Source organism: Trachypithecus francoisi, unplaced genomic scaffold (genome assembly GCF_009764315.1).
Source record: "Trachypithecus francoisi isolate TF-2019V2 unplaced genomic scaffold, Tfra_2.0 Lachesis_group20, whole genome shotgun sequence".
NCBI lineage: Eukaryota > Metazoa > Chordata > Mammalia > Primates > Cercopithecidae > Trachypithecus > Trachypithecus francoisi.
Window position 1 is genome coordinate 7,470,352 of NW_022681466.1, and position 23,547 is coordinate 7,493,898.

The 23,547-nt window shown below is 53.5% G+C and overlaps 1 protein-coding gene across 4 annotated transcripts; it reads right to left on the reverse strand.

Annotated features, from left to right (window-relative positions):
• Positions 1-305: 305 nt before the first annotated feature.
• Positions 306-20,087, reverse strand: EXOC7 (exocyst complex component 7). Of its 4 annotated transcripts, XM_033182259.1 has the most exons (20): positions 19,927-20,087; positions 19,664-19,729; positions 17,682-17,866; positions 17,276-17,381; positions 14,070-14,292; positions 11,173-11,340; positions 7,873-7,965; positions 7,063-7,131; positions 5,906-6,051; positions 5,505-5,657; positions 5,197-5,295; positions 4,789-4,851; positions 4,389-4,455; positions 2,811-2,876; positions 2,409-2,529; positions 2,054-2,149; positions 1,235-1,298; positions 966-1,007; positions 735-868; positions 306-480 (listed from the first exon to the last, which is right to left on the reverse strand). In XM_033182259.1, the coding sequence occupies exons 1-20, from the start codon at positions 19,984-19,986 to the stop codon at positions 378-380; spliced, it is 2,124 nt and encodes a 707-aa protein (XP_033038150.1). In that variant the 5' UTR covers positions 19,987-20,087; the 3' UTR covers positions 306-377. The 4 variants fall into 4 exon arrangements, with proteins under 4 accessions (XP_033038150.1, XP_033038152.1, XP_033038151.1 ...); XM_033182261.1 differs by lacking the exon at positions 7,873-7,965; XM_033182260.1 differs by lacking the exon at positions 7,063-7,131.
• Positions 20,088-23,547: the final 3,460 nt, after the last annotated feature.

Here is a 23,547-nt window from a genome sequence, read left to right on the forward strand (position 1 = left end):
TCCCCCGCTCTGACCTAGGCTGGAGGTAGGGCCATTCTGCCCTGCTGCTCTTGGTACACATGGGACAGCAGTGGGCACAGGCCTCTGTCTTCCTTCTCTCCTTTCCTGTTTCAGAAGCCATCGGGGTCATAAAAGCCAGGGTGTGAAGGGACCCCAGGATTCCTGAAGAGTGCTGGTTCAGCTGGGAACATGGGCTATGGGGAAAAAGTGGAAACCAGGACTAGAGGGCTCAGGGACACGGCTCCTGGATGGGGTGGTGGAGACGGGTCTCTGTCCCTAAGGACTTCGAGCCCACCCAGCCCAGAGGCAAGTTGACACTGGTTTATCTGTCCAGTGACATGCCAGTCTGGCGGAAGCAGGCAGGGCTAGCAGGAGGCTCAGGCAGAGGTGTCGAAAAGGCGATCGATCATGTCGCCCACCTGCTCCACGCCGTACTTCATGTACTTCTCGGGGTTCTTGGTGAAGGGTACGCTGCCGAACCTGAGGGGCACTGTGGTCAGGGGGCGGAGGGCCACCCTCCCCAGCTCCACCCTCAGCCCAAGGCACACCTGACAGTCTCTTGGAAGGGGTGGCCCTGAATGATTCCCTGTCTGGCCCTGCCCCAAAGCCCAGGGCACTGGATCTGCTGCCTAAACCCACCACCCTTCTCCTTTTTCCCTTGAGGAAGAGGAGCTTGTAGAGGCCCACTGGGGCTGTGGGCAGCACAGGCTAGGAGAGGGAAATGGAAGGCTCACTTCTGTAGAAAGGCCCCGTAGGTCTCCTTGACAATGGTCTTCTGGGCCTGGCGAATCCTGTCCCTCTGCTCTGTGTCTGGAATAGCCCAGGCCTTCTGGATTTTGCACAGTTCTTCGAGGCCATCATTGAAGCCCTGGCCACCAAAATGGTGAACAAGGAAGTGACCCAGAGACAAACATTTTGCCTCAATAGTAGCAGCAAGCAGTGGAGGGGAGAGGACCCCGACTCACCTTAAAACGTTCCTTGATAATCTGCCGCTCCTTGTCCCGGAGCTGGGAAGCCAGGAGAGATGGCAGAGAAAGCTCACTTTAGAGCCCAGTGGCCTGCCCCCACTCTTCCCCAAACACCCTTGGCCTGGGCCTCTCTCCTGTGTCCTCATGGACACATGCATCCTTTGCTCTCTGATCCCAGAGGGATGCTTGTCCACTTTTTCACCGAGACACGACAAAAAGTATCCCGTCTGCTAGACACCCCTTCCCAGCCCAGGCCTTGAGCCCACCTTGACTCCCGGCTGGAACACAGGTAGATTCTTCTCTGCGATGTAATCGGTCACCTTTAACCAACTGCCAGACAGAAAGAGAACTGTGAGGGCAGGGGCGGCCTGCCTCAGTGGCCTGGCTTGTTTCGTTTGCTAAATCTCTGGATCTACTTGGTGGGTGGTGGTAGGAAGGGATATGGGTCACAACTAAGCAAAACAACAGATACTCTTCCTGGGAATAGAAAATCTTTAAACTGGTCACTTTCTGAGAAAACATAAGGAAACACTTGAGTGTTCGATAAACTGAACAAATACTATCAATTATACTTTACATCAATATCATGGCAAATTAAGATGGAGAAACATGAGAAAGAAAGGAGTGAAGGGCAGAAGAATGAGAAGAGGGAGACACATTCAAAGGGAAGAAACAAGGCCAGGAAGAAAGAGGACCAGAGAAGCAGAGGGATCCCCACAGACCAAGGCTCAGCCAAGTTCAAGTGCTCTCGTGACCTTGCTCTCTTCCTGGGGTAAACATTACCCACATCTCTGACAGCCAGCTCTTCAATCATTCTTCGCCTTGACACTTGGCAGACTCCCCTCTAAAGTGGCCATAGTGGGCCCCTAGGAGCAGGTAGTGGAGGAGGAGGGGGGCTTCTCTCTCCAGCCCGTGAGTTTGATTAGAAACCAAGTGGAGGATTAGGGTCCAGAGGACAGGAGTTCCCCATGACCGACCCTGTGTCCTGAGGTGCTGAGAAGGAAGAGTGCGTGGTGGCACGGGGCAGGGTGAGGGCTAAGACGGCTGGGGGCCCATGCAGGAGCAGGGCGGGCCCAGCCTCTCACCTGCGCTGGTAGGTCTGGATCTGCTGCTCAATGTGCTCCCGGTAGGAGCGCTCGGCAGTCTTCTGTGTCACTGCCACCAGCTGGATCAGTTCAGACCTGGGTGGGGGTAGGGGACAGAGGAGAGGGGCAGGACTGGCTCCTCATGCCCAAAGACTGCAGCAACGCTGGGAGGGCCTCCCATTGCCCCCCAAACTCTACAAGCTCTACAGGAGCAGCACTCCCACCTTCCGGGTCCTGGGATGGAGGAGACTGAAGCACCCCTCCCATCTCGTCCACAAGAGAAGGAGCCCAGGGGGCAGGGGCTGGCACGGCTGCACAGCCGAGGGGCGCAGACTCGCTCCCTCAGGCCACTTACTTCTCCAGGGACTTGAGGATGTAATTGTAGTTGTTGTGAAGGAAGATGGCGCTCAGAGCTGGGTCCTCATACACCTTGGACTTGCTCAGCAAGTTCAACTGTAGGTTGCCCAGTACTTTACCTGCACAGGGAAAAATGGGGCCACACCCATCATGGCAGTCTGACCCAAACGACCCCATCCCGGGACCTGCTAACGCACTCCTATCCATCGCTCCTCGTCGCCTCAGGAGGCCTTAGCCCAGCTCCCCTCAGCCTCTGAACTAGAGGTCAGGTTGTGGTTCCAAAGGTCAGATGGCACTTAGGAGAGGGCCCTGGGAATAGCCAGAGAGCACAGACAGAAGGAAGGGAAAGGCAGGGCATGCAGGCGGCAGGGCTGCTGGTCTGCCCCGGGAGAACACTCACAGATATAGGTGCTTAGCAGCCGCTTGCTGAACTCGGAGCTGTAGCTGGTGGCCGAAGAGCTGGTCTCTGTGAGAGGAGAAGTCCTGTTCTTGCAGTGGCAGCAGCCAAGACCCTCAACGGCCCTTCCCCCATGCCATGCAGCAGTCTGAGGGGACACGGAGGTCCCCGGGCTTCCTCAGGCAGAGCCAGCTACCTGCTAAGCCACAGGGCGGCCCCTGCCACAGGAAGCACCGGCCCTGGATTTTCTGGAACCCAGAGCTGCCCTCTATGATGGGGTGGCATGGCTACGGAGCTGGTCCATGCCAGCAGAGAAGCTGGCAGGACAAGAGTGAGATGCCAGCGCCCTGTCCCCTCCTGCCCCCACCCACCCTGGGTGGTTTCTACAAGGCCCCCTTTTTCCTTTTGCCAACAGCAGAGTCTTAGAAAGGGCTCCTCACAGTCTCTGCACCTTCTCCCCTACATTCAAACATCCCCCTCTACCAGACCCTCCTGAATAGAGGAAGCTGCGGCCTGCAGTGTGGAAGGCCGAGTGGGGACAGCAAGGCAGGGAGGCCGGGTGAGCCTGCAGGGTGTATTCAGGGCTCTGGCCCCGGCAGGTGCTGCAGATAAGCTCAGAGACAGAGTGGCCCTGAAGGGAGCAGAGAGAGTTGAGAGCACCCTGAGAAAACTTATGTCCCCTCTGACTCGGGCTCCCCAGTAGGTCCTGAGAGTCAGTCCCCAGGGAACCTCACCCACCAAGCTTCAGAGGGACAGGAATGGGCTGCAGAACCGCACTGCTTACCTCGGGGGTCTAAAGGAATATTGTATGTGTCCCCAAGAACTACGGAGTGAAAGGCAGTGCACACAGAGGGGACGGGAGGAGAGACAAAGGAGGGAGAAAGATGCAAAGTGCAAAAAACAGGTTAGAAATGGCACGTCAACCCGAGTCAAGCAGACCTCTCCCCACGACAGCCAGAACACAGACAGCAAGACACAGCAGGCAGGACCCTCTGAGGACCAGGGAACGCTCTGTAAGTAGAGAGCTGGGAAACTGCAGGCTGGAGACTGCCCATGGGCTCCCTGCCCCCAAAATGGGACGGAAAGAGAGGGCCCGGGGACCTCAGTGCTTGGAATGACCCAGAAAGGTGCTCTTGCTCACAGGCCGACCCCGAGCTCCAGTCCCAGGGCAGGGCCAGCAGGAAGACATCCAGCTAGCCCTGAGACACTTGCTACCCTCTGAAGGCCAGCTGAGCGAGCCTAATGAGGAGAGCAGGTAGACACAGAGAAGGATTCGGGAGGGGGGCAGGCGCAGAAAGGACACCTTCCAACCAGCCAGCACCGCTCCCAGAGTGAGGACACTGCTTCCAGGGCGAGGACGGTCAAAGGGGCTGAGGGAGGGGCCGGAGGTCCAGTGTCTGGTCTTGAAAGGTGCAGGCAAACCTCGCTCTCCTGATGCTCAGCCCCAGGGACCCTCTGCAGGGCACATCTCAACCCCTCCACAGACTGGAGACGCCTCCTCACTGCTCCCTGCCCTCTAACCCCATGTCTCCAGGCAAGCAGGGGAGTGGGGCAGGGGGCCCAGCTGGGAAGTACCAGTACCTTGGGAGGCCAGCATGGCACCTGCCGTCTCCTGGAAGTCCAAAAGCTGCTGCAGGAAGAGGATGGCCTGGGTGGGAAGAAGACAGTGCAGAAGGGCAAGTGGCAGGCCCGGCCGACGGCCTCCCGCAGGGACCCCTCTGAGTGCCCAGAGCCAGCCCAGGGCTGGGATCCACCCAGTGAAGAGCACGGCTGGAAACTTCATTTTCACTCTAGTCTACCAGGAAGGGCCCTGTCTGCTAGAGACACTAAGCACATCACTGTCCCTCCTGCCACCCAGGACCGCTCACAAAGGTGCGAGCAGCTCTGGGCCAGACTGGGTCCCTTCTACCAGTACTCTGCCTGGCGCTGGGCCTGGGTCCTCCTTCCTCCCCCCTTCCCGGTGTCCTCAGGCAGCACCCACATTGCTGGTGAGCTCGTGCACGGTGCCGTCCTTTGGCATGTTGTACTCCTTGTCCGGATCATTCTGTGGAAAAACAGCCTCTGGTTAACTGAAGCAGCCCCCGGCCCACCCCATGCCCCCGTGCACCTGCTCATGGTGCCGCCTCCTAGCAGACGGGTGCTAGGACACCTCTCAGGCACAAAGGCTGAGCCAGGCTGGACCAAGGTGGAGAGGCCCCTCCCACCTCAGAGGGCTTGGAGGCCCCAGGAAGGAAAGGAAGGCACATGGGTGCTGACAGGCCCGCGGCGCAGCTGGCTTCCCCTGGGACAACCCGCCCTCTTGGAGGCCTGCTCTCTGAGAGTCCCCCAGGGCCAGGTCACTGTGGGTGCTGGGACGGGAGGGAGGGAGAAAGGGGAGGACGGCAGGGACCTTGATGTTGTCCGCGAAGTCTTCCAGCGCTTTGGCACCGATGGTCTCCATGGAGGTGATGAGGCCAGGCAGCTTGTTCTTGGTGCTGGCGGCCGTGCCCTGAGGAAGCACAAGGGAGTCCCACGCTCTCCTCCAATCACTCAGTGAGCATCTCATTCGCCCAGGGCCCTTCTTAAGCCGTCTCCAGGCACCCTCAGAGCAGAGGTGTGGGACGGAGAATGCGGTTCTCCTAGGGAGGGATGGGGGCAGCCACACCAGGCAGCAGGATGCCTCCTGCCTGTGTTTTCAAGGGCCCCTCGTCCACATACCTGGAGCACCTGGTCAAACTCAGGCTTGGTCTGCTTGAGGTGCCGCAGGATGGGGAAGACGGTGAGCACCGTGGAGAAGTCGTGTCGCACGATGGCCTTCCGGGCAGCGGACACGATGTTCTCCCCTTCAAGCATCAGCCCATCCAGGGCATCCTGAGGGGGCAGGGAGACAGTTCAGGGAAGGGTGGGGTGGTGGGAGCTGGCTCCGGGCTGGTGGGGGAGCCTTGTAGGGTATAGGGGCCAGTGTGCAGGAAGCGAGGCAATGGGGAGGTGGTGAGCGCCCACCCACGACCAGTCCGCAGGGCACAAGGCGGTGGTGGTGGCTGGAGTGGAGGGCTGCAAGAGTCTGTGGTGACAGCTCTCGCTGGGGCTGGCTGCAGAGCCCCGGGGCGGCACGGGACCTGTATCAGGGAGTCGAAGGTCTTCTTCTGGTGGTGCTCGGGGATGATGTCTGCCAGCAGCTGGTACTCGCTCTGCGCCAGCTTGACGAAGGCACTGACACAGTGAATGTAGGCATCGGTCTCCACGTCTAGCATGTCATCTCTCCCTGGGGGACGACACAACTCTTGAGTTGCTGGTCTGGGGTCAGCCATACTTCTGGCTGGGGGAGGTGTGGGTCCCCCAGCTCCCGGACTGCACCCCAGACCGGCAACGGATGGGGAAGAGGCTGACTGTTCTGGCAGAAAGCTGCAAGGGCACCAGCAGGCCCCGCCAGGTTCGAGGGGAACAACAGGAGCTGAACCCAGCCTTTGTTCTGGCTTCATTCTCAGCTCTGCGCAGACAGTGAGATCAGACACCAGAGGCAGGAGGGTGACGGACGGAAGGATAAGGAGGGAAGATCCCTGAATCAACATCCTGGATAAGGCAGTTTGACCCCAGGACTGAGGATTCTGAGTTGTACCTGAAAGAGGGCAGCCCAGGGTGGGCAGGTGGCTGTGCCACCTCAAGGAGGCTGGCACTGGGGTCATCCATGTGGGCAAATGTGGGGCCTGCAAAGGAAGTGACCAGCCCAGCCAGGGATTCTGGAAGGCCTAAGAGGGTGGTAGGCTGCAGCCTCTGAGGCTGGCTGGCATGGGGTCAAAATCTGAGAAGAGGCTGGTAAGTCCCAGAGAGGAGGGGTTGCCAGCTGCCCCAGGAGGAGGCCAGATCCTATTACTGGAGGCCACAGCGGGGGCGCCTGTGGACAAAACCAGTGGCAGAACTGCCTGGTCTTATGTGCCAAGGGATGGGCTCCGAGGGGATCAGAGCTCTGAGTTGTTGCAGGAGGCGGACGTCAGGGCTCCCTGCCCTCAAGGGAGCCACCTTCCCTCTCTGCCTGCTTTCTGAGTAGCAGCGGCTTCTCCCCTTGGCCCAGGCCTGAGAGCCAGGCACGCACTCCCATCTGGAGAGAGGCAATGAGACCTAGGCCCAAAAGAGAGAGAGTGGAGAGAGAGGCACATAGGCCCGGCCCATCCTCAGAGCAGAGTGGGCCTGGCTGGGCCAGACAGGAGCAGGCCATCCAGGGACCACTGCGAAGGCAGTGTCAGCAGCTGCCCTCGGGGTGGGCTGCAGTACTCACCGGCCAGTGGCCCGTGCTTGTCGTTCAAGGCCTCGGACAGGTGCTTAACTCGGAAATCATGCTCGTGACCTGGCGAGATGTTGGCCGCATAAACACAAGCAGTGTTTAACCAGGGGCCAGGCAGGCCGCCCCTTGGGGTATAGGGAAGAAGCCCTTCATCTCCAGTAGGGGGATGTCAGATGGGGATGGGCAAGGGGGCATCGGAGAGGGCTCTGAGCCCCTCCTCTACCTCAAGCCACCTTGGGAACAGCCATTTCAAGCCTGACTTCAGTGAGCACCCAGGACCGTCCTTAGCTGCTCATTTCCCCAAGTCTGGAGGCCCAGGGAAAGCGGAGAAGGACCAAGGAGGGGCTGAAGAGTTGATGCTTGGCCCCAGGGGGGTTCCCCACCTCGCTGTATTTGCACAAAGCCCCAGTTTGCCTGTCCCCTGCTGCACACACTCCCCTTTCTGAAGAGGGGAAGGCCGGGAGGCCTTGGCCCGCTGGGGCTGCCACTGCGGGTCTGAGCGTGAAAGGCTGCCCCAGACAAAGAGCTTTCTCTGAGTTCAGACAGGAGACAAGGACAGAGACAGGGGAGGGAGGAGGGAGCCCCAGGGAGGGCAGAGCTGCCATCAGCCAGAGAGGACCAGGCCGAGGGCCGCGAAACTGTCCCTGCGCCCGCTGAAGCCCAAGAGGCGTTGGGGACCTGCCGTTCCCACCCTGCTCCCCTCAGGGTTTCTCCCGAGGCCCTCCTGGGGGAGGCTCTGCCCTGCCAAGTGCGTGGACACACAGTGGAGGAGGAAGGGACAGGAGGGGAACACAGGGTGATTACCTTCCAGAGGAATGAGGTTAGAGCCCCCCTTTTTCCCATCTAGACCATGCTGGGAATACTGTTTCAGAAGGTTCTGAGCCTTACGGATCGTCCCTGTCACCAGAGCCACACAGAGAGGAGATAAGAAGACCTAGGAAATGAGTGAGAGAAAACAGCAGCGGCCTCCACCTGCCCCCAGGCCCCGCACCCAGCCCCCAACAGTGAGCAGGCCCTTCCCTGGGACCACCGGAGACCCTGGGGACAAGGGCAAAGGAAAAGAATCATTTCCTTCTCCAAATGGAGCCTTGATTCTACTACTGACCCTCCTTGTTCTGGATTTCAGTTCATTTCTGAAAGGACAGAGGGTAATGAAGATGGAACAAGATCCACCAGAAGTCAAAAATATGGAGTGGCATTGCAGTCAGAACAGGCGAGGGCTCAGGTTGGAGGAGCCAGTGACAAAGCTCGCACACCAAGAGGGCACAACCAGGGTGGCAGAGCTTGGGGGTGCCCTGAAGCCAGCAGGCCCCCAGCCCAGCCCCAAACTCCAGGCAGAGTTCTCCGAGCATGTTCAGTGTTGGGACGTACGCCAAACAGCAGCCAGCAGGAAGCCACCCTGACTGAACTTCCGGGGAGCACTGTGCCCAAGGCGGACAGCTCAGAGACCCAGAGACAGCCTAGCCCCACACATTAGAGTTCCCCAAACAACCAAAGGGACAAGAAAAAATCCAAAAGTCAGGAAGGGGTTAACAGAAGCCTCCACACAGAGAGCCTGGAGGGTATGCGCGGAAGGACAGGGCACATGCTCTTGGCATGGGGGAAAAAACAACAGTTAGTATCACAAGTGAAAACAATGAGAACAAAATGGTAGCGCCCACAGCCACCTGAGTCAGCCTCTTTTATGGGAATGAGATATCTTGGGGCAGAAAACGTGGGGAAATAAACTCGCATCTCAAGTAGGTAAGTGCAGCTGCCTTGTTAACAAAATGTATGGGGGCAGGAAGGCACCCGGGATGCCCCCTACCCTCCTACTGTCTATCTGAGCACAGTGAGGCTGCTGTGTCCTGGCAGCTCCCCAGAAAGCTGAGGGAGAAAGGGGCAATGTCTGGAGGCTCATTGCTTACACCTGCACTGCACTGCACTGCACCACATCACAATTAGCTCTTTTTGTTTTTGTTTTTGTTTTTGAGACGGAGTCTCGCTGGGTCGCCCAGGCTGGAGTGCAATGGCACAATCTCGGCTCACTGCAACCTTCGCCTCCTGGTTTCAAGCAATTCTCCTGCCTCAGCCTCCTGAGTGGTTGCGATTATAGGCGTGCACAACCGTACCCAGCTAATTTTTTTTCTATTTTTAGTGGAGACGGGGTTTCACCATGTTGGCCAGGCTAGTCTTCAACTCCTGACCTCAGGTGATCCGCCTGCCTCGGCCTCCCGAAGTGTTGGGATTACAGGCGTGAGCCACCATACTCGGCCCATAATTAGCTCCTAATAACCAAGTCCCACGGCCTGGCTCACATCTGCCTTGCTCGTGCTCTCCCCTTCAGCGAGCAAGGCTCACTAATGGGTGAATCAGATTCCCGCCCCACGACCCACCAGGAGCAGCCGGAGCAGCCGCGGACGCAGGTGCACACCGGCAGGATGTGGGTCGGGGATGCAGATCTGGCAGCCGCCAAACCCATCAGGCGCCCAATTACCTCCAGGGATGCTGAGGTCAGTGCTTCACCACCTGGGAGGCCTCCCCGCCCCTCTCCTCAGAAGTGGGAACCGATGTCAACGGAGCCTGACTCCCTAGAGCCTGACATCGGTCCTGAGCCCACCAGCTCCTAACAACTCGGAAACCCCACAGCTGGAGAGTTTTCCTCTTGTGTCCCTGGGCCAAGGACGGATGCAGTCCACTATGAGCCACCTGAGATCAAATAACTCCTGCCTGAAAGGCCAGGTGGCTGCATGGCCAGCAGGCACTCTTAGGGCAGTGCAAAGAGGGCTCTGGGGCTTCCAGGGGGCCTGTCAGGGAACCAGGCAGAAGAGGAAGCGAGCAGAGACTGGCTGGGGCCCAAGTATCCTCGCAGCCTCACAGAGACAGCCACTCCCCACCACACAGAAGGTACAGAGCTGCTCCATCTGCTGTGCAGGCAGCTGCGCCCACAGGCTGGGCTGGCAGTCCCCATTTGCAGCAAGTTTTGGCTGCGTGGGCAGGACATCCACACTGGAGGGAGAAGGCCCCAGACACCAGCTCCCTAATGCTCTACTCCCTGAGGGTAGCCCCTACTCTGCCTGTTTCTCTAAACCCTAAACAAAGGCCTGGAGGGGAGTGGGTGCTCTTGTGGAACAGACACCTCGCTCTCTGAGGGGCATGGGCAGGTAGGGACTGGAGAAACCAAGGGTGTAAGTAAGCTCTACCTAAAGCCTGTTGTCATAGCAGGTCCCACAGGCCACACCTAGGGCATGTGCCTGCAGCAGCAGTTGGACAGGGGGCCAGCCTGGGTGGGAGCAGCCCTGGCTTCTCCAGCTTTCTCTTCCAGAGCAATCCCAGCAGCCCCACCCCAGAACATCCCAGCATGTCATCGAGTTGTGGGCAGCATCTCTCAGTGGCCAGAGACAGCCGGGCTTGCCAAGCTGTAGCTGGCAGAGACACTGTTTACCTGGAGCACAGACTACAAGGGACATGATGCAGGGAGAAAGAACAGACAGATGACGAGATGTTCACCCAGGACAGCGACACCCACCGGCCCAGGCCTCTCATCATGGTGCCCCTTTCCACAAGGCACTGACTCGCACTGGAGCCCAAAGCCAGTTTAAGTTCTTCTGAGAAGACGCTCTGGGGTTTCTTTCCTTTTTGGATCGACTAGGAAAGTGAAATTCTCCCCATCCAGCTCTCAGGTACACATCACTTCAGGTCACCTTGCCTTTCTGGAAGGTGAAGGCTGGAGCACCTATCCCTTCGCTATCCCAGCGTCCCGGATGCATCAGTGTGCCTGGTCTCCTGACAGGGTGATGTGAGTGTGAGGCACGAGGCCTAGGCAGGGGCTCGGCCCTAGAAGCCTCTGCCGCCTGCCTCAGGCAGGATTCACTGAGCACCTGTGTTACTCCCTCACTCCAAAGAAGCTGTGTAACCCCCAGGCTCTGCTGGCTGGAAGGGTCTTGCTCTGGGGCGGCCTCACTGGCTGGGCAGACACTTGCTTTCTGTCCTGTATACCCACAGTCAGGGTTACCTTAACGACAAGCTCTAGAGGGGTCTGACGCTGCGAATGCTAGACTGGATGAAAGCAGTGCAGTTCCAGTCAGCTGGCTGTTGCAGAGATGGGCCAGGATGGGGGCTCACCTGGCCGCTTGACTGGCTTCTTGGTAGGTGTGTCTTTCCTCTTGTTGGGGATAGCAGGGGAGTAGGGAACCCCAGAGGAAGAACTGCTCTTATGGAAATGCTCCTTCAGGCCCTTGATGGAGCGGTCCAGCTGGCTGGAGCGTATCTGGTAGTAGACGTTCATGAAATCTGAGGAGATACAGAGCGATAGAGGTGTGGCTGCCAGGCCCTGCCTCTGCCTTGCAGACCCACCATGTCTACCTGTCAACCCTTCTTAGCATCTGCTGTCTGCTCTGGGTCACAAGCCACCCATATCTTGTCCCAAATCAGGCAAAGTATTTTTTTTTTTTTTTGAGACAGGGTCTTGCTCTGTTGTCCAGGCTGCAGTGCAGTGGCACGATGTCAGCTCACTGCAGGCTCGACCTCCTGGGCTCAGGTAATCTGCCCACTTCAGCCTCCCAGAGTGCTGGGATGACAGGCGTGAGTCACCACGCCCGGCCAGGCAGTCTTAAAAGAGAAAAACACCCTCCGATAGAACGGATAATTAGTTGTAATTTTTTTTTTTTTTTTTAGGTAAGGTCTTACTCTGTCGCCCAGGCTGGAGTGCAGTGGTGTGATAGCTCACTGCAACCTCTGCCTCCCAGGCTCAACCAATTCTCTTGCCTCAGCCTTGAGTGGCTGGGATTACAGGCACGTGCCACTTCCGCCCAGCTAATTTTTATATTTTTAGTAGAGATGGGGTTTCACCATGTTGGCAAGGCTGGTCTTGAACTCCTGATCTCAAACGATTCACCAGCCTCGGCCTCCCAAAGTGCTGGGATTATAGGCATGAGTCACCACGCCCAGCCCTAGCTGTAAGTTTTTTTATTTTTTTTTTTGAGACAGAGTTTCATTTTTGTCGCCCAGGCTGGAATGCAATGGCACGATCTTGGCTCACTGCAACCTCTGCCTCCCAGGTTTAAGCGATTCTCCTGCCTCAGCCTCCCAAGTAGCTGGGATTATTACAGGTGCCCGCCACCACACCCAGCTAATTTTTTGTATTTTTAGTAGAGATGGGGGTTCATCATGTTGGCCACGCTGGTCTTGAACTCCTGACCTCAAATGATCCACCGGCCTCGGCCTCCCAAAGTGCTGGGATTACAGGCATGAGCCACCGTGCCCAGCGTTAGTTATAAGTTTTAAATGGTACTTTTTTTTTTTAAATAAAAAAACAAAGTTAATATCCAGATTCAACTTGGTAAGGGGTCAAAGAACATGAGCTCTATAGGAAGCAAACAGACAACAAATGTTAGTGAATGAAAAACACACATCTTTAGCCATTAATAAAGTACAAATTTAAAAAATTAGAGTACTGTGATAGACCTATCAGATAGAAAAACAAAACTTAATGAAGAACAAATGGCCATGGAACTGTCGATGAGTCCATCGACTGGCCTGATCTATTTGGAGAGGAGCTAGTGATGGCAAGAAGGTTACAAGTATCTTCAGACACTTACACCTAATCCCTGCACCCTTGAGAATAAACAAAAATTAGCTGGGCATGGTGGCGGGCACCTGTAATCCCAGCTACTCAGGAGGCTGAGGCAGAATTGCTTGAACCCAGGAGGCAGAGGTTGTGGTGAGTAAGGATCACGCCACTGTACTCTAGCCTGGGTGACAGTGTGAGATTCCGTCTCAAAAAAAAAAAAAAAGTGCAATACTGGATATCTATTGGAGTTGAAGTTTTTATTTTCTTTCTTTCTTTCTTTTTGAGACGGAGTTTTGCTCTTGTTGTCCAGGCTGGAGTGCAATGGCATGATTTCAGCTCACCGTAACCTCCTGGGTTCAAGAGATTCTCTTGCCTCAGTCTCCCGAGTAGCTGGGATTACAGGCCACCAAGCCCAGCTAATTTTGTATTTTTAGTAGAGACAGGGTTTCTCTGTGTTGGTCAGGCTGGTCTCGAACTTCTGACCTCAGGTGATCCGCCCGCCTAGGCCTCCCAAAGTGCTGGGATTACAGGCGTGAGCCACTGCACCCAGCCTTCTTTCTTTGAGACAAGAGTCTCACTCTGTCACCCAGATTGGAGTGCAGTGGTGTGATCTCAGCTCACTGCAACCTCCAGCTCCCAGGCTCAAGTCATTCCCCCCACCTCAGCCTCCCAAGTAGCTGGGACTGCCGGCATGTGTCACCACACCCAGCTAATTTTTATATTTTTTGTAGAGACAGGGTTTTGCCATGTTGGCCAGGTCTTGAACTCCTGAGCTGAAGCGATCCCCCCACCTCAGCCTCCCAAAGTGTTAGGATTACAGGCGTAGCCACCACACCTGGCATAAATAAACATTAACAGTGCTCATCTTTGGGTTATGTAATGGAGGCATCGCGGAAGTGGAAGATGGACTTTTACTTTTCACCCACAGCTTTCTGTACCATTTGAAAATTTTACAACTAATCAAAAAAGGCAAATGAACATAAAAATCAAGACAAGAAAAGTTTGAATTTGCCTAGATTCACAGCTTGATATATAAGTCATAGAATGGTTGCTTATATTGGTTCCAGTTAAACATCCTTTTATCAAAAAAACCACAAGTGGATTAAAGAATAAAGGCGACCAGGCACGGTGGCTCACGTCTGTAATTCCAGCACTTTGGGAGGCTGAGGTGGGTGGATCGCCTGAGGTCAGAAGTTCAAGACCAGCCTGGCCAACATGGCAAAACCCCATCTCTACTAACAATACAAAACTTAGCCAGGTGTGGTGGCGTGCGCCAGTAATTCCAGCTACTCAGGAGGCTGAGGCAGGAGAATCGCTGGAACCCGGGGTTGCAGAGGCTGCAGCAAGCCGAGATTGCACCATTGCACTCCAGCCTGGGCAACAGAGCAAGACTCCATCTCAAAAAAAAAAAAAAACTCACTCTGCCTCCAGTGTGCCACGTGGCTCTTACCTTGGTTGCGGCCGTATTCCACCAGCCAGCGGGAAATGCGAATGACATCCTGGAGCACGCTCTCGGGCAGGTGCTCCAGGGTCATGTCCTCTTGGGCCTCCAGATCATCGTCACCACTGATCAGATCCAAGATGAGCACGGGTGAGACGACCTTACTGTGCCGTGTCATCAGGCTGCGGAATTCAGACTCCAGGGCGTCCTTCCCGCGCTCAAACAGCAGTTTCTGCAGGGACAACAGAAGGAAGCGGGTGCCTGCTGCTTCAGTGTTCTGCCAGTCCTGGCCTTCCCCTGCCCGTGCCAGCTTGGTCTTCCTAACTCAGGGCCTCTGCCCTTTTCTGCCCTGATACCCTTTTTTTTTTTTTTTTTTTTTTGAGACAGAGTCTCGCTCTATCGCCAGGCTGGAGTGCAGTGATACAATCTTGGCTCACTGCAACCTCCAACTCCCGGGTTCAAGCAATGCTCCTGCCTCAGCCTCCCAAGTAGCTGGGATTACAGGCACGTGCCACCACACCCAGCTAATTTTTGTATTTTTAGTAGAGATGGGGTTTCACCATATTGGCCAGGATGGTCTTGATCTCCAGGACCTCAGGTGATCCACCTGCCTCAGACTCCCAAAGTGCTGGGATTACAGGCATGAGCCACCGCACGTGGCCTGCCCTAATATCCTTTAACCCAAAGAAGAAATGTTGGGAAGCGGCCTTCGTGACTCCTTTACTTCATGTTCTCTCAAAATCTGTGTTTACAGGTAAAAACCAGGGTTTTACAAGAAGTGGGTGCTTAATAAATACTGGCTGATTATTTTCTCACTGCACCGTTAAATGTGTCTTCTGTTAGTGGGGGGTTTGCAAAAAAGAATAAATAAATAAATTGAACAGTATCAAATTGAAAACTTCTGTGCTGCAAATGATACCATCAACAAAGTGAGGATAACCCATAGAATGAGAGAAAATATTTGTAAACCACGTATCTGATAACAGACAGGTATCCCAAACATAGAAGAGAATGAATCTGTCCACACCATGACGTGTATAAAAGGGTTTATAAAAAGGGTTTATAGCAGCATTATTCACAAGAGACAAAAACTGGAAACAACCCAAGTGTCCATCAAAGGATAAATGGCTAAAGAAAATGTGGTCTGGCTGGGCACGGTGGCTCACGCCTGTAATCCCAGCACTTTGGGAGGCCGAGGCAAGCGGATCACCTGAGGTCAGGAGTTCAAGACCAGCCTGGCCAAATGGTGAAACCCTGTCTCTACTAAAAATATAAAAAATTAGCTGGGTGTGGTGGCAGGTGCCTGCAATCCCAGCTACTCAGGAGACTGGGATAGGAGAATCGCTTGATCCCAGGAGGCAGAGGTTGCAATGAGCCAAGATTGCGCTATTACACTCCAGCCTTGGCAACAAGCGCATAACTCCGTCTCAAAAAAAAAAAGAAAAAAAAAAAGAAACTGTGGTCTATCCACAAAAAGGAATAGCATATGCAAGAAAAATAAATGAAGTAATGATACGTGCTATAGCATGGACTGATCTTGAAAGCATCATGCTAAGTGAAAGAGGCCAGCACAAAAGGCCATGTATTATAAGATACCATTTATATCAGAAATTTAGAATAGGCAAATCCACAAAGACAGAAAATAGATTTGTGATTTCCAGAGGCCAAGCCACTATCTTGCTCTGATGATCTAATGACCCCAAAACTTAAACACAAAGATACAACGAAGGCAGGTACAGCGGCTAATGCCCATAATCCCTCCCAACACTTTGAGAGGCCAAGGTGGGAGGATCACCTGAGGACAGTAGTTTGAGACCAGCCTGAGCAACACAGGAGACCTCATCTCTACCAAAAAATTTAAAACTTAGCTGGGCATGGTGGCACATGCCTGTGGGTCCAGCTACTCGGAAGGCTGAGGCGGGAGGATTGCCTGAGCCCAGGAGTTCGAGGCTACAGTAGCTGTGGTTGTGCCACTGCAGTCTGGCCTAGATGACATAGCCAGATCCTGTCTCTTAAAAAAAAATTAAAAATATATAATGCAAAAAAAATCATAGATTCAAGTTCCTAGAGTAGATTCACAGAAACAGAAAGTGGAATGGTGGTTACCAGAAGACAGAGGAAGGGAGAATGGGAAGTTAGTGTTTGATGGGAGTGGAGTTTCACTTGAGGAAGATGAACATATTTGTGGAGATAATAATGGTGATGGCTACACAACATTGTGAATGGACTTAATGCCACTGTTAACTTAGAGTTAAAATAGTATATTTTGGCCGGGTGCGGTGGCTCACACCTGTAATTCCAGCACTTTGGAAGCCAAGGCAGGTGGATCACCTGAGGTCAGGAGTTCGTGACCAGCCTGGCTAACACGGTGAAACCCCGTTTCTACTAAAACTACAAAAAAAAAAAAAAAAAATTAGCCAGGAGTGGTGGAGCACACCTGTAATCCCAGCTACTCAGGAGGCTGAGGCAGGAGAATCGCCTGGGAGATCGCACCATTGCACTCCAGCTTGGGCAACAAGAGCAAAACTCCATCTCAAAAAAAAAAAAAAAAAAAAAAAAAAAATTTATATTATGTATTTTTAACCAAAATAAAGAAACAACAAATGCATTTATAAAAATCAAGCGTGGCTGGGTGCAATGGCTCATGCCTGTAATCCCAGGCCAAGGCAGGGGATCATCTGAAGTCAGGAGTTTGAGACCAGCCTGGCCAACACGGCGAAACCCCATCTCCACTAAAAATACAAAAATTAGCCGGGTGTGGTGGCGGGCGCCTGTAATCCCAGCTACTCTGGAGGCTGAGGCAGGAGAATGGCATGGACCCGGGAGCAGAGGTTGCAGTGAATTGAGCACTGCACTTCAGCCCGGGTGACAGAGCAAGACTCTGTCTCAGGAGAAAAAAAAAAAAAAGAAAAAATCAAACGTTAAGTATATATTTTATATGTAATTTATAATTTAATTTTTATAATACATTTAAAAGTTTTTTTTAATAAAAAATTTTTAATAAAATGTTCTTATTAAAATAAAAATGTGTAATTTTTAATAATCAAAAATGTGTAATTCTTGAGGAAGAGATACTAATGCCTAGAGGATGTACTGTGCTATATCCTTCTGTGTATTCTACTGTGTACATCCTCAAGCTGGCCCCATGTCCCTCATGAGACCAGGGCAGAGACTGATATCCCCAAGCTCCTCACATTATTCTGCAGATCCCTTACCACTTTGTTGAGTTCTGGGCTGTCTGGGCTGTTGTCCTGGAAATACTCCACTGCCTTCTGAATCTTGGCCATGCTTCCCAGGTACTCTTCCAGCCTACCTGTGGGGCTGGGAAGGAAAAGAGCCAGGTCAGGCTGGGGCAAGGGGGGTGAAGAAGGACTAAGGACACAGTATTTGGAAGGGAAAGAAGAGAATTAATACACGGGACTCCAGGCTCAAATATATTCTATCCCCCCCGCCGCCTTCTAAGGCTTAGGGCTTAAAAGGCATCTCACTGTGTTGTCCAGGCTGGTCTTGAACTCCTAGTCTCAAGTGATCCTCCCGCATCAGCATCCCAAATTGCTGGGATTACAGACCAACCCTCTGGTCCAGGAGGGATTAGGAATTGACCCTATGGGCCTAACTCACCCCTCTCTGATGATCTTCTCAGTGTCACTGGCCACATGGTAGTAGCTGATGACATGGTCCAGGCAGGACAGTGTCTTCTCAACATTCTCCTGCAGCCGCTGCAGATTCTCCGTCTGCTTGTGCACGGGGATGATGGAGTTCTCCAGCTTCATAAGGCGGCTCTCAAAGGATGATAAGATAGACACCTGCAGGAGGGAAGCCTCTTGATCTCAGGCCTCATGGTGGTCCCAGCACTGCTCCTACACGCCCACCTTGGGCATTTCCTGCCTTTTCTCTGGGTTTCTAGACAATAAACTCCACAAAGGAAGGAAGAGGGTGTATCTGTCCCCACTGTGTCCTCAGCACCCATCATGTGCCTAGCATATAGTAGGTGATTTAAGACAAATTGGTTGAAATTTTATTTGAAGGCAAACCAAGCATCAAATTAATTCTTCCTAAAATAATCAGCCCAAGATGGCTTCCCTTCCACCCTTTGAAGCCAAATCTCAACTTCTGCTCTCTTTGAAGCATTCCTAAACTGGACTGGAAGTAGTTTCATACAGAGAAGCCTCGAATGCATTTCTGTATCTTCAAAACCCTCTTAAGGATGAAACTCATTGACTAGAGGCTGGGTGTGAAGGTTCATGCCTCTAACCCTAAGAATTTGGGAGGCTGAGGCAGGAGGATTGCTTGAGACTAGGAGTTCAAGACCAGCCTGGACAACACAGTGAGACCCTGTCTACACACACAGACACATACACACACACATAATTAGCAAGGTGTGGTGGTGTGTGCCTACAGTCCCAGCTACTAGGAGGCCGAGGCAGGAGGACTGCCTGAGCCCAGGAGTTAGAGACTGCAGTGAGCTACGGTCATGCCACTGCACTCTAGCCTGCACAACAGAGCCAGACCCTGTCTCTAAAAAAAATAATTTTATTTTTATTTTTATTTATTTATTTATTTTTTTGAGACGGAGTCTCGCTCTGTGGCCCAGGCTGGAGCGCGGTGGCCCGATCTCAGCTCACTGCAAGCTCTGCCCCCTGGGTTCACGCCATTCTCCTGCCTCAGCCTCCCGAGTAGCTGGGACTACAGGCGCCCGCTGCCACGCCCGGCTAATTTTTTAAAAATATTTTTAGTAGAGACGGGGTATCACCGTGTTAGCCAGGATGGTCTCGATCTCCTGACCTTGTGATCCACCCGTCTCGGCCTCCCAAAGTGCTGGGATTACAGGCGTCAGCCACCGCGCCCAGCCAAAAAAATAATTTTAAAATTAAATTTTTTAGAAAAGGACTAGGACTTTATTATTGTGTGACTAAATACAAATACAAGTTTGTATTTACTCACTTTGTGCTTTTCCAGTCTCCCCTAGGAATAAAGAAGGAACCTCACTTATTGAGTACCATTGTATACCAGGCACTGAGCAAGATGCAGTGGCATGCATTAGCGCATATGATCTTCACAGACATACTGGGAGGCTGGCACAGTCTCTGCTTTAGCAGATGAATTCGCTGACACCAGAGTTACCTATCAGGAGCCACACACTTAAGCAGCAGGGCAAGGACTAGATCCCAGATCTGCCTGACTTCAGAGCTCTTTCTTTCCCTGAAGTCCTCTGGAGTGAAGGTTGAGTCTTCTCTGCTCTCAGGAATCTCAAAGTGCCAACCTCCTGGGCAGAGGATCCATTGACGATGACATATGCCCAGTACCTAGCCCAACTAACTGGTCAGACTCACTGAGTGTTTGCAGGAGAGAAGGAAGAATGGCGAGCTTAGAAAGCAGCAAGTCCAGGCCAGGGGGAAGTGCAGCCTCCTCAGTGAGGGGACGGAATATGGGGAGGGGGCTAGGCAGGAGAGATGCCACACTGTTGCTAGATAAACCCACACATTGCCTGCGTCGCTACCCATGACAGAACCCCAGGCCGCAGGAACCGGAACCGCCAGGGCGCAAGGCTTTCCCCCAGGGTCCGGAGGCCTGCCCCCTCCCCCAGCTGCGAGGAGACTCACCATGTTCTTAGTGAGCTGGTCGCTCTTCTCCAGGCTGTCTCGGATGAAGGACAGCGTCTCCTCCTCCTGGGGGCAGGCAAGGGGAGGACATCACCAGAAACCAGAAGCTAAAGGAGACCACTGCGTCCCGACCCCAGGGCCTAGCCCCCAACCCCATCTCCTCGCTGGGTGCGCTCCCTCCCACCCCTGCCTCCTCTCCGAGTAGACACTCAGGCCCCGCTGTTGGCCCCTTTCCCTCACCTCCTCCCCAGGCCCACGCCCACCTGCTTCAGCTTGTCCTCGATCTCCCGCCGCCGGGCGGATGCCTCCTGTGGGGGAATCATCGCTCCGAACCCCACAGTTCCCACTCCCCACTATCTTGCCTCCGCGGGCCCACCGGGCTCCAGTCCCCGTCACACCCACTTCCGCTCTTGGTCCCGCCCCGGGACACCTGGGCGGAGCCAGGTTGGGCGTGGAGGCGGAAGTGCGCCTGCGCAGAGCCCAGGAACGGACCGACGGCCATCTTGAGTGTGGCTGGGGAGTGACGTATACTCGGATCGTACAAGGGACCTCGACGCGGGATCCTTTCCTCAGGAGAGGTTTTTGATCGGCCTTATGTCCCGCGGCTGGCAGGACGCTTACAGCTCACTTGCTGTTTTCGTTGAAAGACCGAGCCTTTTCATAAACACTGCTGGGGAAGGCGACGAATTCCTTTCCCCAGGTCGCATTCTGTGGGCAGGCACCAAGGCCGATTGTGTTCCCCACAGCGCCCCGCACAGAGCAGGTGACACAGTAGATGCCTAACGTGTGTCCATGTAATGAACCAGGGGCTTGTGTAGTCGTTTCCCCCTTCCACCCTGCATTACGCAAAACCGTATCCTGTGGGTTGGCGGGGCTGCTCCGGAGCTCCAGGCCCAGTCCCAGCTTCCAACTGCAGCTCCAGGGGATGGGGTGGTGGGCGCCCCTGGATCAGCTTCCCTGCGGGGTTGGATGTTGTGGTTGCAGACCCAGCTCCTGAAAAACCTAGAATTACTCCTTCCTCTAACCCGTCCCTGCCCACCCTGCCTCTGGCCCCCAGCCTTGAGAAAGGACATGGCCGACCAACTTGGTTCAGTCCTCCTGTGGTCTCAGTGTCCAGACACCGGGAAGATAGACAAGGAGGCATGTGCTGGTGGATGAGAAGTTTTGGGGGTGGGGCGGACACCAAGCTTTTCTTTTTTTCTGGTGAGAGGGAGTATCACTGTGTCGCCCAGGCTGGAATTCAGTGGCACGATCTCAGCTCATTGAAACCTCTGCCTCCCGGGTTCAAGTGATTCTCGTGCCTCAGCCTCCTGAGTAGCTGAGATTAGGGCGGCTGCCAACACGCCCGACTAATTTTTTTGTATTGTTGGTAGAGACAGAGTTTTGCCATGTTGCCCAGTGTAGTCTCGAACTCATGACCTCAAGTGATCCACCCACCTCGGCTTCCCAAAGTCCTGGGATTACAGGCGTGAGCCGCTGCTCCCAGCCTAGGGGGCACCAAGTTCTAGGGTTCCCACGCACTCCCTCCACTCATAGCCACCCAAAGAGGAGGAGGCGGAAATGGGTGCACGGAGCCTGGAGAGGGATGGGCAGCCTTCCCTCGGGCAGGAGGACAATTTCAGTCCTTTTGTAGGTGGGGGAGGTAAAGGGTAGATTCCTGTGTCAGGAAATACCCAGGTCGCTGACGTGGTCCTTGTGTCGTCCTAAGGGCTAAGAGGGAAAAGTTTAAACTGTTAGGTGTCACAGGATAGAATAGGGGGGCTAGTGAGCCGCTGCAGAGAGGATGTTTTGGGTTCAGGTGGACAACCCTTGAGGGCCTGGTTCAGTGTTTAACCCGAGTCTGTCTCTTTTTTTTTTTTCCCTTGAGACGCGGTCTTGCTCTGTTGCCCAGGCTGGAGTGCAATGGCGCGATCTCAGCTCACCACAACCTCCGCCTCCCGGATTCAAGCAATTCTCCTGCCTCAGCCTCCTGAGTAGCTGGGATTACAGGCATGCGCCACCACCCTGTCTAATTTTGTATTTTTAGTAGAGACAGGGTTTCTCCATGTTGTTCAGGCTGGTCTTGAACTCCTGACCTCAGGTGATCCACCCGCCTCGGCCTCCCAAAGTGCTGGGATTACAGGTGTGAGCCACCACACTGGCCTGAGTCTCTAACCAGTTCCTCGCCCATAGTAGATGCTCAATAAAAATACTGATAATAGGCCGGGCGCGGTGGCTCAAGCCTGTAATCCCAGCACTTTGGGAGGCCGAGACGGGCGGATCACGAGGTCAGGAGATCGAGACCATCCTGGCTAACATGGTGAAACCCCGTCTCTACTAAAAAATACAAAAAACTAGCCGGGCGAGGTGGCGGGCGCCTGTAGTCCCAGCTACTCGGGAGGCTGAGGCAGGAGAATGGCGGAAACCCGGGAGGCGGAGCTTGCAGTGAGCTGAGATCCGGCCACTGCACTCCAGCCTGGGCGACACAGCGAGACTCCGTCTCAAAAAAAAAAAAAAAAAAAAAAAAAAAAAAAAAATACTGATAATAATATTTTGCTCTGGCCAGGTGCGGTGGCTCATGCCTGTAATCCCAGCACTTTGGGAGGCTGAGGCGGGTGGATCATGAGGTCAGGAGTTCAAGAACAGCATGGCCAACATGGTGAAACCCCGTCTCTGCTAAAAATACAAAAAGTAGCTGTGTGTGGTGGTGTGCACCTGTAGTCCCAGCTACTCGGGAGGCTGAGGCAGGAGAATCGCTTGAACTCAGGAGGCAAAGGTTGTGGTAAGCCGAGATGGTGTCATCGCACTCCAGCCTGGGCAACAGAGCAAGACTCCGTCTCAAGAAAAAAAAAAAAATTTTTTTTTGTTCCATAGGTCTTGGGAATCTTTTATGCTCATGAGGAAGCTAATATTTGCAAATCTGTACAATGTCATTGCATTTTTGTCAATAAACGGTGTGTGCTTTACTGCATTTCCTCAAATTTCCTTCAGTGTCTGAGTCTAATGGGGTTGCTAACTACCATGTACTGAGAGCCTTCTGTTTGCCTGTCTTTACTACAAACATTGCCCTTGTTAATGCTCCTCTAATCCTATCATAAACCTGGGAGTCAGGCACAGCTGTCATCTCCCTTGTGCAGGTGAGGAAGCTTCAGCTCAGAGAACTCAGCTGTAGTAAGTCAACACAGCTGGCCAGCAAAGGGTGAGGCTCAGGTGGTCTCTTCTTTCTCCCCATGCTGGGCAGCTCAGGAGTGGTGTTTGTTATGCAAAGCTGCCAATCTGATTTTCAAAAAAAATTCATTGTGAAAAACATGTTGTATTCAAGACAACTATATTTACTAAGAGTAGACAATGAAAAAATGAATTTGAATGATTCTCAACCTATTATCAACCTTAGGTTGACCACAAATAGGTATTGATTCAGCTAAAACTATAATTCCCTCACTATACTCAACACAAGCTACTTTAGCAAAAGGAACAAGTGGTGCTTTAGTTGCAGTCTCAGAAGTCTTAGGTCTCACATCCACAAACTTGTGCAGAACACCAAGGTGCCAGCCATAGTCAGGCCCCCAACTTCCCAGTCGCAGAGACGATTTTTCCAGAGGGAGGGAAGAAGGAAAGAAGGAAGGAAGGGCCTCCCCAGTCCACAAATGTGTTTTTCAGTTTCATAACTTCCTAATTTTAGACTTCATGCTCTGTCTGAGGAATCATATGTATGTAATTCCTCCAAATTAATGTTTCCTGGCCCTGTAACCATATTGCAAATGTATATGCTATGACATAACCACAAAAGCAGGTCATAATAGTATATATCGAGATTACAACCATTTAACATATAACAGATGCACTGCAAAAAATGACTTCAGGAAAACACCACAAAATACTAAGAGGTAAGTAGAACAGAGGGA

What these genes read in the sequence shown, in the direction of transcription:
- EXOC7 (XM_033182259.1), bottom strand. Translation starts at nt 19,986, where the DNA reads ATGATTCCCCCACAGGAGGCATCCGCCCGGCGGCGGGAGATCGAGGAC. An exon ending in ATCCAGACCTACCAGCGCAG is followed by an intron (nt 1,299 to 2,053) that starts GTGAGAGGCTGG and finishes TCTGTCTGGCAG; the next exon opens with TTGGTTAAAGGTGACCGATT. An exon ending in TTATCAAGGAACGTTTTAAG is followed by an intron (nt 869 to 965) that starts GTGAGTCGGGGT and finishes TTTGGTGGCCAG; the next exon opens with GGCTTCAATGATGGCCTCGA.